At 44.9% G+C, this 16200-nt stretch overlaps 1 protein-coding gene across 10 annotated transcripts in view; it reads left to right on the forward strand.

Annotated features, from left to right (window-relative positions):
* Nucleotides 1–13481, forward strand: part of LOC147026600 (ras-specific guanine nucleotide-releasing factor RalGPS1-like) — a 278462-nt gene extending 264981 nt beyond the window's left edge. For 8 of the 10 annotated variants that reach the window (XM_085882173.1, XM_085882179.1, XM_085882171.1 and 5 more), the window contains 2 exons: nucleotides 9500–9605; nucleotides 11092–13481. In XM_085882173.1, the coding sequence (XP_085738299.1) occupies nucleotides 9500–9605; nucleotides 11092–11261 (276 nt within the window). In that variant the 3' untranslated portion in view covers nucleotides 11262–13481. The remainder of the gene's footprint in view (nucleotides 1–9499; nucleotides 9606–11091) is intronic. The other 2 variants (XM_085882177.1, XM_085882180.1) reach the window with 1 other exon arrangement.
* Nucleotides 13482–16200: the final 2719 nt, after the last annotated feature.

A 16200-nucleotide genomic window follows, 5' to 3' on the forward strand; every position in this document is an offset into this window, starting at 1 on the left:
TTTACAAGGAAAGGAATACACTTATACAATCCTACTTTCAGACGGGACCCATGGACACACACACACACACACACACACACACACACACACACACACACACACACACACACGCACACGAAACTGGACCCCGTGGGTCTATTCGGTAGAGCCGGGCCGAGGTACCTGTCCCGCATCGTGCGGTCACACCGACCCCGAACCACCACGGTGGGACCCGAACCCACGACCTTGGCGTTGTCAGCACCAAGACTGCAGACCACTCGACAACGACCACAGACCACGCCGCAATTGCCACGAACACTCCTGTCTGCTAGGTAGTCGCCTCGATCTCTCCTGTCTGCTGGGCAGTCGCCTCGATCACTATTGTCTGCGAGGCAGTCACCTCGATCACTCCTGTCTGCGAGGCAGTTGCCTCGATCACTCCTGTCTGCCGTCCTCTTGTCTCTTTTGCTCTCTTGAGGTGGGAGGGGTTTCTTTTCACGCCCCTCGACTCCTGATTGGATGAGGGGTTGTCGGACAACTCGTGCTCAACCTCTCGATTGGCTGGGGCGTGCGTGTGATGCTTGCCCTCCGCTCATTGGCTGGAGGAAACGGTCCATGCCCTTCCTTGGAGCAGAGCCTCGACCCGAAGCGACGGAGTCTCCGCCCACGCCCTCAGCCAAAACACGTGGGCAATGGCGACTGGGTCGAGTGAGGCACAGTGGCGCTGTTGTTGTTGTTGTTGTAGTTGTTGTTGGAAAAACCTAACTAAAAAATAACTCATAGCGCACACATGAAATTCCCATTAGACAGAAGGAGGGATTCCAACTATAAACACATACTTATCGAAATAACTGAACTAAGGGGACTCTGGCTGTTTGTGTGCACAAGGTTTCCAAATCCGTAACAATATTACCCGATATAACATGATATTTCAAAAGGTTGTGAACAGATTGTGATGTGACTTTGTAGATGAGTTAGGTGTGACCAGTAACTGATGATTGTGATGATGATAAGTTCAGTGTGGGTGAGTAACAATTAGAAGGTGTGTTACTGATTAGATTTTGTTTAAGGTCCTGGTGCAGATCTGGCCTGCCAGTGGGATACAATACACCAGGAACCCAACATTCGTGGGGTTCCGCATATTCGGGGTTGATAATTTGTGACATGGTCCTACATTTGCGGGAAACTGCCCCACGTATTCGCAGTTTTCACGGCGTTTTTTTCTTTTTTTATCACTAGCGGTGAACATAACAGTTCTAAAACACAAGGCATGCACAAAGCAGCTGAATGTACTTACAGTACAACACTACACATACGCAAAAAACAAATCTTTCATTAGCCACGAACATCACCTGCTTCCTGTACGTGTATTGTAGCTTCGTGGGACGTCTCACCATGTGCACTTCAAACATATGGTACTGTATGTACTGCTTTGTAACTTCGTGGCATGAACATTGTTTCGCGTGATGTCTCACCAGTGTAACACGTCACAGCGCCATCCCCCATGAGTTACTTACAGAATGAAAACACTAACAGGATCTATTGATGGATCCAGTAATTACCAGGTCGCCACATATAGATATTACACAATGGAAACGTTCAGCGCATCTTAGTGTAAATCACCATCTTGCTAAAAACAGCACAATCTGAGTGGTTACATTTTCAAAACGCTCAGCATAATCTGCCTGCAGATAGGAAAGACATTATGTCCTGTGAGTTAAAGAATGGAAATGTTCAGAATATCTATTAGAGTAATTAGCAGCGAGCTACATACGGACTGATTACACAATGGCATCATTCACCACATCTATAATTATCAGCTGCCGAATACAGCATCACCCGTAAAAATCCTCCACAAACAATACGCAGACTACTCACCGCGTCCTGGTTCACCATCATTCTTGTCATATTGCTCTGACTTATGTATTGCCTCTCGCTCCATTTATTCTTTGAAAATGGCTCCCAAGGATCAAGGATAACATTCAGGAGGGTATGCCTCGAAGCAGACCACTGATACAGGAGAAGGGGAAGCTCCTGCATGACCATCTCTCTGGCGTGGGTGGTGCAAGCACGAGTGTGGCTGGTACAAGCAGCACCTCCAGCTCATTTGCAGCGACCAAGGGGTGGTTCCACCGCTTCAAGACATGATATAATTTGCACAACGTCAAGCTCATAGGGGAGCGTGCCTCCGCAGACCACGATGCGGCCAGGGCATTCCCTGCAGAACTCGTGCGCCTCAGAGGAGAAGGGGTACCTGCCGGAGCAGGTCTTTAACGCTGATGAGACCGTCTTGTTTTGGAAAAAGATGTTGACCAGGACGTTCATCTCACAGTGCGAGAGCAAATCAGCCAGCTTCAAGGGCGCAAAGGATCGGGGGGGGGGGGACTTCATGGTATCCCTTCTCCTCTGCGCAAATGCTGAAGGGGACTTCATGGAAAAGCCAATGATGTTCTACCATTCCCTGAACCCACATGCGCTGAAGAACAAAATCAAACAGATGCTGACCGTGTACTGGAGGGCGAACAGGAAGGCGTGGGTAACGTCTGAACTTTTTATGGACTAGTTCCATAACTTTTTCGTTCTTCAGGTCGAGAGGTATCTGGCAGGAAACAATCTTTCATACAAGGTACTCTTGCTGCTTGACAACACTCCTGGCCACCCCATGACAACGCTCCTGGCCATCCTGGTCAAAGGGTGGAGTAGCTCCTTGTGAGCCAATGACCATCCATATCTTGTGCCCAACTGTGTCTGCGGATGTCCTCCTGCAGTTGGGCTACTTTTTATTGGGAGGTTGGTGGCAGTATTTGCACTCTGGCCACCGTAAAACCCTTCATTCCGCAAAACATACGAAAAGCACAAAAAAATCTGAAAACCCACTCTGTGGGAGTTCCTCCTGTGCAGATGCCCTCCTCAGGGCAGCTCACTGGATGAAGGATGAAGGGATGATGGGAGTAAAACCATGGGGTAACCATCCCGGGTCAGATTGCGGTAGTGTGTCAGGGTGGTGCTGAGGTGTCCTCCACCAGACGGAAGTCTCCTTGGGTTAACCTGAGGTGGTCCTTTCGGGTGTGTGCCTGGTATGTTCTATCCTTAAGAGAGGATGATCATCTGAGCTCAAGCATTTGGACATCGGTATTACAGTACTCTCTGATGTTCGGAGACCGGATTGCGGCGAGATCATGGTGAGTGGGAACACCTACTATTAGTCAGGTCACTCTGATGGTTATCATGCCCAAGGAGTTGCTGTAGCTGTGTCCAACAAGCTGACTCCAATGACAATTGAGGTAACACCGGTTAACAAGCGTATTATGAGACTAAGGATTCGTCACTCGTTGGGTGTCATTTCCCTTGTTGCTGTATCTGCTCCGATTGAGGCAAGTGATCTCATCGTGAAGGATGCATTCTGTGCCACGCTCGAGTCTGGGGTTGATCAGTGCCACTGGCAAGATACTCTTCTCGTCTTGGAGGATTTCAATGCATCAATTGGAACTGATAGGGATGGCTATGAGACATGTGTTGGCTCCCATGGGCCTGGAACTGTGAACCAGAATAGCACATATTTCCATGACTTTGCAAGAAGTCATGGACTTAGGGTGGCTGGTTCATGGTTTCAGCGCCCACAGGCTGATCGCTGGACTTGGTAATCCAATGCTGGTGGTCTGGCAAAGGAGATTGACCATGTGCTCGTTGATGGTCGCTGGAGGATAATCCAGAACTACAGGGCCTAGCGGAGTGCTCAGTTCCTCAATACTGACCACAGACTTGTTGTAGCAACTCAGAAGTTTCAGCTTAAATCTGGGAGAACGTACCATTCCTGCCTAGGTTGGATGTTGGCAAGCTCAAGGATGAGAGGGTAGGTGAGGAGTTTGCAAACCGGCTGAGTGGGGATTTGGGGGTCTGGGTGCTTGGAGAAAGCCTGAAGAGTTGTGGAGTGCCTTCAAGACCACCGTCCTTGATGTTCCTGGTGGATGTCTTGGAACTCACCGGAGGGCGAAGAAAAAAATTTCTCTCAAGGGACACTGGATACCATTGACCAGTTGCAGGGCCAGGCTGAATGGCAGAGTTGAGCTGTTCAGGGAGCTGAGGCATAAAACTGTACGTGCACAAAGGGTGAACAAGGAGGCCTATGTGTGAGAAATCTGTGAGGGGGTAGAGCATCACCTGTGGTCAAGTGATTATCGTCCTGCTTACAGGGGAATTCACGCGTTACAAGTCCGTCCCTCGGTGCACTGCTGTTGGAGCGGAGGGTGGTGGGCTTTTGACAGAGGAGTCTGAAGTGAAGTCCTGCTGGGCTGGTTACTTTGAGCGGCTGTACCAGGCTGATTCACCAGCTGTCTAGTTGGATGTCAGGGGTGTTACTATCCTTATTGCTGATTTTCTAATCAACTGTGATCCATCTTCTTTTGTGCAAACACAGACTGCGGTGAACCATTTGAAATGGGGTAAAGCTCCTGGGATTTGTGGCATCCATGTTGAACTTCTCAAGGCTGGTGGAAATGCTGCACTCGTGTCGTTGCATGCAGTTCTGTGCTCTGCCTGGAACACAGGCGTCAGCCCAACTGACTAGAAGAGGGGCCTTGTTGTCCCTCTGGAAAGGGAAGGGTGATCGCCAAGACTGCAACAACTACCAAGGTGTGACGCTGCTCATAGTGCCGGGCAAGGTCTTTGCTCGGAAAATTCTTGATAGGGTTCACCACCAACTGCTTGAACACCAGCATCCAGAGCAGTCAGGCTTTACACCAAAGAGGTCAATGATTGACCCTATCCTTGATCGTCGGGTCCTCACCGAACGCAAACGAGAGTTTTGGCAGGGGCTGCTTGCAGCCTATGTTGATCTATGTAAAGCGTTCGATTCAGTGAATCAGGATGCCCTCTGGAGGATTCTTGTTTTTTGTGGGTTGCCACCAAAACTGATCAATCTGATGTCTGAACTATACTCTGGTACTGAGAGTGCTGTGAGATTTGGTGATACCACTGACTTATCTCCAGTTGTTATTTGAGTTTGTCAGGAGTGTGTACTGGCCCCCATACTTTTCAGCACTTGTAAGGACTGGATTCTGGGGAGGATGTCGGAGAGATGAAGCTGCGGTGCATCATTTGGGAATGTCAAGATCTCGGACCTTGATTTCGCAGATGATGCAGTCATCTTTGTGGAGACTCTAGATATCCTCTTGAGGGCCCTCGAGCTGCTGAATTAGGAGTCGGAGCCACTGGGATTACGGGTTTCCTGGGTGAAAACTATGACATTTTGGATGCTGCTATCTTATCTGTACTTGTTTGTGGCAAGGAGGTTGAGGTCACGGAGAGATTCACTTACCTTGGCAGTGTTATTCATGTCTCTGCTGGCTGTGAGCCAGAGGTCAACAGATGTCTGGGTTGGGCCTGGGGAGTCATGGATTCACTGGATCATGGGGTGTGGTGCTGCCGGTACCTGTGCAGGAGGACAAAAGTCCAAGTCTTCAGGTCATTGGTGCTTCCAGTATTGCTCGACGGATGTGAGACTTTGACTCTGACCAGGGATCTGAGATGGTGACATAATTCCTTTGGTACCAGGTCTCTCTGGAGAATCCTTGGCTATCACTGGTCGGACTTTGTGTCCAACGAGCAGTTGCTGAGAGAGACCCAAATGAGGTTCGTCACCTGCGTAGTCGGTGAGCTTCAGCTGCGGCTGTATGGACATGTGGCTCGTTTTCCAGACGCTGATCCTGCTCACCAGATTCACTCAGCAAGGAAGCCACGTGAGTGGAGGAGGTCATTGGGCTGACCACATGCCTCGTGGTTGCAGCAGGTTGATCAGCATCTCAAGGAGATGAGGATCGGCCAGGCATCTGCCTGGGGGATGGCCAGACAGTGGCCCCTGGAGTACCGGCGGAAAGTGGACGCAGTGGTGTGCTGCTCCGGCACGTGCTCCCATACTGACTTGACCCCATGGACCTGAATGGCACTCATCCGAATGTTGAGGTCATGTTTCTGCCGCCGAACACCACCTCCCTCATCTAGCCGGTTGACCAGGGGGTAGTATCGACTTTCATGACTTGATACACCTGGCGCACCTCATCTTCATCTTCATCATCATCATCTTCATCATTTTGCAAAGTCACGTGTGTTGTGCTTATTTAGTAAAAAAATTTAACGGTGCGTGGTGGTGATGTTGTTTTCGTTTCGTCGTATGGTACTGTATGGTTATTGACTATAAAATTAATTCTTCAATAAATTGGAAACGGTGCTTGGTGTTGTCGTGTTTTTTATTTCTAAGCATCTTTAATGATATTGTAATTGTGCATTCGTGGTCGAAATCATTTTAAACTTTAAAAACTTTCCCCTTTGAACCAGGCACCACCACGAACCGATAACGTTATCCCCCTTGTCGCCATTGTAGCAATTCCCTGATTTTGGGGGTGTCGCAATTTGTGGCCTTTTTCATGAACCAGGAACCGCTGTGAACCGATAACGTTATTCCACTTATCTCTATTATAACAATGACAAAACAGTCACAGATTTTTCCCCCACACTCGTGGATTTTACTCGAACATTTGCGGATTTTACCCCGACATTCGTGGATTTTTCGTGGGTTAGGAAATCCCCAGAACTTATCCCCCATCTCCCATTGAAACAGCGCCCCCACATTCGTGGCTTCAACATTCACGGGATTTTCCCGGAACGTTTCCCCCTCGAATGTTGGGGTCCTGGTGTCCATAAACTGTTCAGCATGGCAGAGATATGCACTCTACCGAGTGCCGTTCTCGTTTATAAAGAACTTTTATAACCTTAATATACAGTTTCAACTTGGCAAGTAAAAGCAAGGTTATGAATAACAGCATACAAGAAGAAATGAATCACAACTCTTGTAGTCAACAATGAATAACAGTTGACTACAGGAGTTAAGGTTACAGGTGTTGGCAGAAAATCGATGTCTGATCAAGAGACCTCACCATTGCTTGAGAGGTAAGAGGAATTTCGCATAAGTGTGAGAGAGAGAGACATCAACAGGCATGACATTCTTCCAAAACAACAAGCATAAACCAGAGAGAGAAAATAATAGCATTGTCTTAGTCCGAATACAGCTAAAGTTTATCTTTCGCATTACTTTTGAAAGTCTGGGTGACAAGCCCTCTTGCTAAAACCATGAAGATGAAACTTTTCTTTTGTTGTTAATCCAGAAGATCGTTTTGTACATCACAGGGTCAATATCAATGTTCAAGGCATGATATGAGGTTGTCCGACCCTGGACAACCAAGTCATTAGTTTGGTTGCCCTAAGCAGCCATTTAGCATCACGCCTTTGTGATGAGAGATTCAAATCAAACTATGAAAATAATTGTTTGCTTGGAATGCGACATTGCGCCAATCGCCAAATAATCTTCAACTTGCAAAGACCTTTTATATACGACGTAAAGGTGTCACGTGATGATCGTTGTTGAATGACCAGTGACTAATGCTGCTGAGAGTCGGGTGGCCATTGCTGCTCACGTGACAAGGAACTTCCCCAAGCACCCGGTCCCACACAAGAGATAAATTGAAGTGGAGACCTCCCATCTTGTTAAATGTCGGTACCTCGATGCTTTCCCAAATGGATTTTTTTACTCCACTTTCGAACCACTTATTTTCCCTGTCCAATATCACTGCATCTTTAGTGTGTAAGGTATTGCTGGTAGATTGTAGATGAGAATACACCGCAAAGTTTGGAATACCTTCTGCGGAGCTCGACCTTCGATGTTGACCCATGCGGGCTTTCAGGGACTGTTGTGTTTACCCAATGTAATAATCCTTGCAATCCACCTAATGTCATCTTGTACTATACACCACATTGTGTTTTTGTTTTCCTTTGGGGATTCATCCTTCACATGCACCAATTGTTGTCTCAAGGGGTTTTGGGGGTTAAAAACAGTGACTATCCAAAATCTTGAGAAGGATCGTCTTAACTTGTCCGATAAGCCTGCAACATATGGTATGGTGACCAAGGTTCTCTTTTTTTTATTTATTTTTTGTCCTTGGCCAAGTTAAACGATGGACTATCATGCCCGTTTAGGCCGTTCAGCTTTCAGGAAAGCTCATCTGGGGTAACCATTCTTTTGGAGCACTTGTCTGGTGTTTTCTTTTTCCCTAGCAGTGCTCCTTGGATCACAAACAAGATAATCAGCTCAATGGATGAGAGTCCATATTACTAAAAGCTTGTGACTTAATGGGTGGTGTGAGTTGAACTGAAGGATATTAAGTGATGTGCGATATTAAGATATTTGATCGATATTAAGCTATTGTCAACTTCAACTTGGGGTTTGCCTCAAGGTACTTTTGAACGACGCCGATTGCATCTTCGGGAGGTATGGATGTAAACAACGCACTTACGACACATCCACAACAGTTTCATCCTCAATTAGCTGAAGGTAATTTGTATTCTCTACAAAGTACTGGGCATTCCTCACATGAAGCTTGGATTGTCCTATTAATTAACCCAATATGCTAACCGCTAGTTTTGCTAACTTGTTTGTCACTGAATCAATGCTGCTCACGATTGGACAAGAGGGATTGATTCTGACTTATGAGTTTTGGACAGTCTGTAGAAGGCTGGTACTGTTGGTTCAGTAGGTGGAGTTGGATAACGCTTGTGTTCTTCACTGATGACACCTGTTTTTGTAACTTATTGATTGGTAAAGTTGCCTTCTTTCTATAACTATTTGTAGGGTTATCACATATTTTCTGCTATGGTTTGTTATCCTTCAGTATGTCCAGACATTTAGTGTTGTCGTCTTTTTCATCCAACACTACTACGCATATGCCTTTGTCTGCCATGATAATAGCTATTTCCTTGTCAGCTGCTCAGCATTTTGTTGTTATACATTCCTTGGCTGTGACGGTGGGGTCTGGTAACTTGCAGTGGCAGATGATGGCACTGATAATTTACCATACTTCTGCCACATGAGCTGGGCTGAGGTATAAGCTTCCATGTCATGCAATCGGCGTCGTTTGGAAGTAACTTGAGGCATATCCTAATTTGAAGAACCGCACTTCACTTAATACCAACCACCTCTAAGCTGTCCTAATTAAACATGAGCACAAATGCAAAAAGGAAAAAGTAAATTGTTTTAAAACTGTTCATGTATAGGAAGTTCTCCATAAAACAATCAGGCTTACTATGGATATCAGTAGAGAGTACAAAATAATAAACCTTCAATCATTGGAGTCCACATTAATCATTTTTATTGAAAAAAGCAGAAATCCTAATTGGCAGAAGTCTCTCACTTCTTGGATAGTTTGACATGGCTTGGAACTTCCGGCTCACATACACCGAACACAGGGTGTCAAAAACACCTGCAAACATTGCTTATGATTACATTGCTTATTAAACATTGCTTATTCATTCATTCATTCATTCATTCCCATTTGTTCATCCATTTGCTTTCTTCTGCATCCACCTGTTTTCACACCATCCCACTGTCGGTATGTTTCTGCTCTATCCTCATCACCACACTCTTCCACAAGCTTGAATTTTGTATTTGAATAAAAGGTTTAATGTGTGGCAGTTCAAATCACGGCCATCCAAGAAGACGTGCGTGGCTGGCTGCATGGTTGTCAAGTTGGGAGAGCCCGACACAGCCGGGGCCTTCCAGCTCATGGACTCTGAGCATGGTAAGGTGACCCATTGTGTTGCAGTGTGAGATTGAGAGCCTATTATTGAAATACAGTACTGTATATCTTATCTCCTATCAACATATAGCATGCATCAACTCTGGTAACACCTCGTTGACTCATCCTTGACAATACATTAAATTGAAAGATTTGATATGATATGCTCATATCCTATTTTGTGTATCTGTGTGAAGATTTTTCAAGAGTGCACATGCTGGTACCTGGATTTGAACTTCCTTCAAAAAAAATATCGACAGGGTATAAAGCTCATGGACGAGCTGTTATACAAATCATTACAAATGCGTGCACATGGAGATAATGGACAACAACAGACTTTAGTTGAGACAAACTCAGCCGGTTACCTTGGAGGAAGTGATGCAATATTATGATGTCTCTTATATCTAAGCAGTAGGGCTATTGAGGAAGAATCTCCCTCCCCTTCCTCTTCCCCCCCCCCACCCTCCAACCCACGATGTCCTTCTGCGTGTTTTTGGTATGACACTGCTGGAGTCAGAATCGAACCACCGATATCCCACACTCGCAGCGAATGATCTAACCACGTTTGCTCTCATTATTATGGATATTTGACCAAAGAAATGACAGTGAATCACGATATGTATATACATACTGTATATGTATGAAAAACAAGGACCCACTCACATCTCTCACCTGTGAATGGAGGGAATAACCAATTGGCTCTCACATAATCAATTAAACTCTCCAGCCCCTGGGAATAATAAAGGGCTTACTTTGTGTATCCTTTCATGGTTGCTTTATGCAGCTTCTTTGGTGAGAATAGATATAATACCAGCCACCAGGAGGCTGCTGCCTGCCTAAATGAAGGGTGAGGGATGTCACGGTAGAGAGTGAAGTCATCAGCAAATAGATAAAGGGGATTTTCCTGAGATTCAAAAAGATAGATTGTTGATGAAGATTATGAATTAGGACGGCCCAGAACACTGCCTTGGGGGACTCCAACTTTCCCAAGGAGAGGAGATGAAAGGATTCTGTTGAGAGCCACACCTTGGCTACGAAAGTAGAGCAAGTCAGGAAACCAAGAGTGGAGTTGGCCTTTGATGCCGTAAGTAGAGAGTTTATAGAGAAAGGCAGGATGCCAGACCATATCCAAAGCTTGAGATATGTCCAGAGAGACGGCCCTGATTGCATGTTTGGTATTAAGTTCCTCCATCCATTGTTGTTCCTTTGTCTCCACACCCCTATCCTTTATCAAATGTGCTCCCACAAACAAATTTAAAGAATGCAGAATCTTTCCCCACAATTGTCTCACTTAAGCTTGCATAGCGATCGAGTTTGTCAATGATTCCACAAATACAAGCTATTAACAGAAAAATGTCATGGCCTCTTTTTGGTTCAAATGTGTGTTCAAGTATTGGCAGAAACCAATCACAGATGAGGGAGAGGTTTAACATGCACTCACCTGTCACAATGGAAATGCATCTCATTTTTGTTTTGTTCCACTCTGCAGGTAATGTGTACAAGTTCCAGGCTAACTCTGAAACTATCGCAAGACTTTGGGTCACACACCTGGAGGATGCCTGTCGGAGTAACCGTACTCAGGCAAGTTTTCTGTCCTCACCCATTCCCAGTAACCATTGTACACATTGTGTGCACCACCTAAAGTGTAGGGACAAATAGGAAAATATTTCAGACATTTGATTCCCCCTCTACTGTATCTCTCCTTAGTTCACAGAGTCCCTTTCAGATCTCTTCGTAAATCAGTCACAGTTCATTCAATGTGAGGCGCTTATAGGTAAACCCCAAAAGTCAATAAGTAATTGTGCATTTGTTTAATTTTGAATTTTCCAAGCAATTTATTCTTACAAAACAAATGATTCATTTTCTCTTGTCCAGCCCCCAGACAACCTCATGAGCTTTGAGTAAGAGCGCTTATGGAGGCTCTTGCCTGACTTTTTGGAAACCTGGGACCAAGCAACCTTTTTACAGGGATAATTCCTGGGGTGTGGTTCAATCCACTGCTGGCGTTTGAACAGAGACTACATGTTTGAATCCTGCTGTGTAACTTGGATCGGTGGCATCAAGGAGCTTTCCAACCAAAGATGTTAACACTTGATGTAAGACCAGGCTTTTAAATCATCCACAGCGACCTTACTCTCAACTCCTTCCAGCTAATAGACTGCAACACCACCGTACCCAAAGGATGAACGTTTGGACTCATAAGTGCTTCGAGCACAGGACCCGTCCAGGGTGGATGCCTTATGACTTGTGGATTAACTCCCAAAGAAGGCCACCCTTCTTTCTCTGCCCCTTGCCCACTCCCAAGCCCTTCTTCCCATGCCCCCTCCCTCACCCTTCTTCCCCTGCTATATCACTGGCCCTTCCTCCCGTCCCCTCCCCGTCATCCCCTTTCCCCTGCACCCTCCCCATCTCCCTCTTCTCTTCACCAATATCACTGCCCAAAAGATTCTGGAGACTAAGAAACTTTGGTGAACCAAGTCTTTGGTTCCCAAATGAGGGCTGAAGGATTAGTGAATATCTTAGGCCAAGTAGCAGTTGTGCAACTTTTCGTACTCCACCAGCATTGGACAGCATTCATGAGAGTTTGAATTTGGAATTTAAAAGCTGCTGATCCATTGTAGAGTATAAAGCACCAAAACTGCATTACTGTGTCTTCCTTTTTCTGAACATCAATGAACGATGTTTCTAAAAGCATTGAGTGTTTTGCAATTTTCTCTTCTCCTTGACCCCCCCTCCCCCCCCTCACTTTGTAAGACATATCTCAAGTTACCATTCTTACATCAATGTACTGTCCAAGCATGCTTTGTCTACTTTTTTTGTATGCGAGACTGTTCTGGCTGCATTGTTAAAAGTATCGTTCACCCTCCCTTGTTGTGTTTAAACAAAATATTAATCCATTTTGTAGTACTCGACATCATTTTTTAAATCACATGTCGCACACATGGACCTCGGATGCCTGTCCACAGTCATCCAGATGTCCCACTATCTGTTCCACAGCTTTCTTCCAACATTGTACACAAAAAGAGATCGGGCTGGCACAGTTCCATAGTCAAAGCTGAAGGTTTTCGTCCTCATCCAGATTTGTATTTGAAGCTCCACACATCCACAACACACCTGTTTCCTCAGGTATTTATCAGGATGAAACCAGCTAATGAAAAAAAAAAACGTCTTCCCAATATCGAGGTACCACTGGGTGGGGGAGGCACTGTGCACTTCGTTTGCTCCTTGATGTTTGACACCACTTGACAGGGAAGTAAAAAAAATATTTGGTTTTCATTTCATTATATGCTTGAAGATGTTTTTATTATAAATAAACAATCAAGAAAGAACTAATTATAAACACCTCGTTTAATCAAGTTTTCATGAAGCTTATCAGGCATTGTTCACTAACCCACTTGCTCCAGTCTGACCAAACACTGATGATCAAGTGATCAGCAGTGACCTCACAAACCAGTTAGCCAAACATTTAAACCAGTCCGGAAAGTCCACAGATCATGTGGCTGTTTGTGGGATTCCCCTCTTTCAGGGAGCAAACGATTCCAAGAATCTCAGAGAACAAGATTATTTTCAAAATTGGAACTCCAGCACCAAATGGTTTAATGAATATTTTTCACACCACACCCCACGCATATAGCGCAAAGCTGGGTTCAGCAATTGGTTCACTCAGTTGGTCCGACTGTCAATCTATTTCTTGGTCTGTTTGTTGTTCCATTTCTATGATCGAGAAACTACTTGATTTAAATTGAGTTTTATAATTTGAACACTGTAAATCAGAACACAAACCTGCAAGTTAGCAGGGCTTTGGCTCAGATTTTTACCAAATTGTACGGAATCTCGTCCTGAGCGAGCATGCGCACTCGCAATAAAGCATTTGCTTCAGTCGGTCTGTCAGTCTATTATTGAGGAACTACTTAATTCCTGAAATGTATCGAGTAGTTTATGCTAACACGTATGGGGGGGTGCTGTGGGGTCAGACGAGGGTGTGGGGGTGGGGTCGGAGGGGGATGTGTTACATGACCAGTTCCTCTCCCACACCTGTGCTAAACCTGTTAGTGGAATAAACTTATTGTTCCCACTTCATAGTCTGTCTCTTTCTAAACACATTACAGTGGTTATGAGGATGTCTTTATGCATTGCCATTTTGCAAGAATACACAGTGGGGAAGGATTGGGAAGACGAGACTGAAATTTGAAACTGTACTTTATGGCCAACAAAATGGACACTGATGAGGATGCTGAAAGGTGGCGCACTGTATTACTAACTGTCTGCGGTGCCCTGACATACAGCCTCATCAAAGCTCTTCTTGCTCCGACCAAACCTTGACAAGTTCTATGAAGAGCTCGTTCTTTTTCTTGCGTATGGCAGATTTTGGCTGCCGGGTAGTTATCATTTCTTGGAGCGTGCCTATGCCACTGATGCTGTGCCCAGTACACTGGTACTTATTTTGCCAATCTCAGAAGGATGACAGGCTGAGTCAACCCCACCTGGTGTTAATTCAGCAGCCAATTGAGCTTGAACTCAGGACCCTAGAATCCCAAGCCAGCCACCTTAACCATTAAGCCAACACCAGACTAAGAGCTCGTTAATCTTGTTAAAATAAATCATCACCCTAAACCGGGTAAGATGGTCTGGAGATATAAATTGTATATCCATATATAAACTCCGATGATGACTTACCATCCTGATGATGGTAAGTCAGCATCAGAATTTGCGGCCGATTTACGCAGACTCGCCGACCATTGTGAGTTTGGAGACAAACTCGAAGAAATGTCGCCTGCCTTTTTCATCATCGGGATCAATAACGACTCGATTCTTTGTTGACTTCTTACTGAATCCTATTCCAATCTTGTGAAAGTCATGGAAATAGCCAATGCATGTATGCAGACCACTGAGAGCCTGCGTGCCATCTCTAACGAGTCAAATGTTATTCACCAGGACCCATCTGTGAACAAGTTAACCTTTGCTAACAAGCATAAGTGTCGTAGCACTCATTCTTCAAACCTGAAACACAGAAAACAAAACATTCAGGGAAAGAGCATTTGAAGAAAGGGATAGGCTACTCAATCAGAGCCAGGGAAATTCCCCTGAGATGTAATACATCCCATATAATTACTGGTAAGAGAAGACTGAAAACCCTTTCGTTAGAATTTGATAAATGTTGGGTGATTGCCTAACAGAGGTTTGATTATATAGAGACAATTTATTGATTTTACGCCCTTCATTTTTTGCCGCCATCTTGGATTTCAGGTTAAATACTGATCAGATCTAAATTTTATTGACACCAGTGGATTGCTGATCCATTAAAACCATGGACCAGAACCAGCAATTGTGTTTTTATCACAATTATTGAAGAAGTTGTAGCTGTTTTAGTTATTTCAAAGCCTGGTGGTGGCCATCTTGAAAATGACTGTTTTAACCATAGACTCCGATAGAGAAGGACTGGAACCTCACGATCTCGGGGGTTGTAACTTGAGTCTTAAGGATTAACTTGAGTCTGGGGCTAAAATGACTTCTGGAAGGGCTAGAGACACGATCTCGGGATCCATATAGGGGTTTTTGAGGACGGCGAGTTCAATAGTGTCATTTTCAACACCACTTGAGGTCATCTTCAAGGTCAAAAGGTCATATTTCAAGGTCAAATTACTGAATTTTGGTATTTTTTAGCCCGTTTTTGTGTCTAACTCATAAACGGTGAGAGATGGCTGATTGTAATAAGATGCAAGTGTGTAGAGCTGTCAAACTTTGATATTTATTGTCATATATCGTATTTGCATAAACATTATATGCATGTCACAACAATATGCCTATTACAACTATGTCTATGTCTATCACTAGCTGGAGAGCTTTTCTTGCCTCCTGAGGCATCCCAAAGCTTTTTCTTTGTCACTTACATTGAGGCACACGAGCTTCCTCATTTCACCTTCCTTCTGTCGCAGCTGCATCTTATGTTCAAACCTCTTGATCGTCGCCGATTTGATACTGATATGATGATTTTCGCATTGCAGCTTCACAACATATCACCCAGTACATACAAAATGATTCGTCGATCCGGCTTAATCATTCTACCATCACCAAAAAAGGTAAAACAGATGCTTGCTCGTAGTCAGCAGGACTCCAACCTCAAAACCTTGCTCGACCAGCTTAAACCACAGCAGTGTTTGGTCAATTTAATGTTTGACGAGGTAAAGCTGGTCGAGACATTGAGATTTTCTGGAGGGCATGTTGTAGGATATGCTCAAAATGCAGCAGCGGGTGGTGAACATGAAATGCTTGCTTCACATGCTATGGTTGTTGAAGTTGCCTGCCATTTCGGTGGTCTACGCTATATTCTATGCATTTTGCCCTGCAAAAAACTAACTGCCGATCAGCTGAAGGAACTCCTTATCGAAGCTGCTTCAGCTGTAGTTGGTGCTGGCGGTACTGTGATTTCTTTGATATGTGACAATTGCAATACCAACCGCAGTGTTTATTCAAAACTTGGAGGACCAGGAAGTTGCCAAGTGCTGTCAATTCAAGAGCAATCTATGTTCTTAGTGTATGACTACGTGCACATCTTCAAAAATGTTCGCAACAACTGGATTACTGTTGATGGCAAGAC

The sequence above is a fragment of the Eptatretus burgeri genome, chromosome 5 (assembly GCF_056783735.1).
Source record: "Eptatretus burgeri isolate ZD-2024b chromosome 5, Ebu_testis_v1, whole genome shotgun sequence".
Lineage (NCBI taxonomy): Eukaryota > Metazoa > Chordata > Myxini > Myxiniformes > Myxinidae > Eptatretus > Eptatretus burgeri.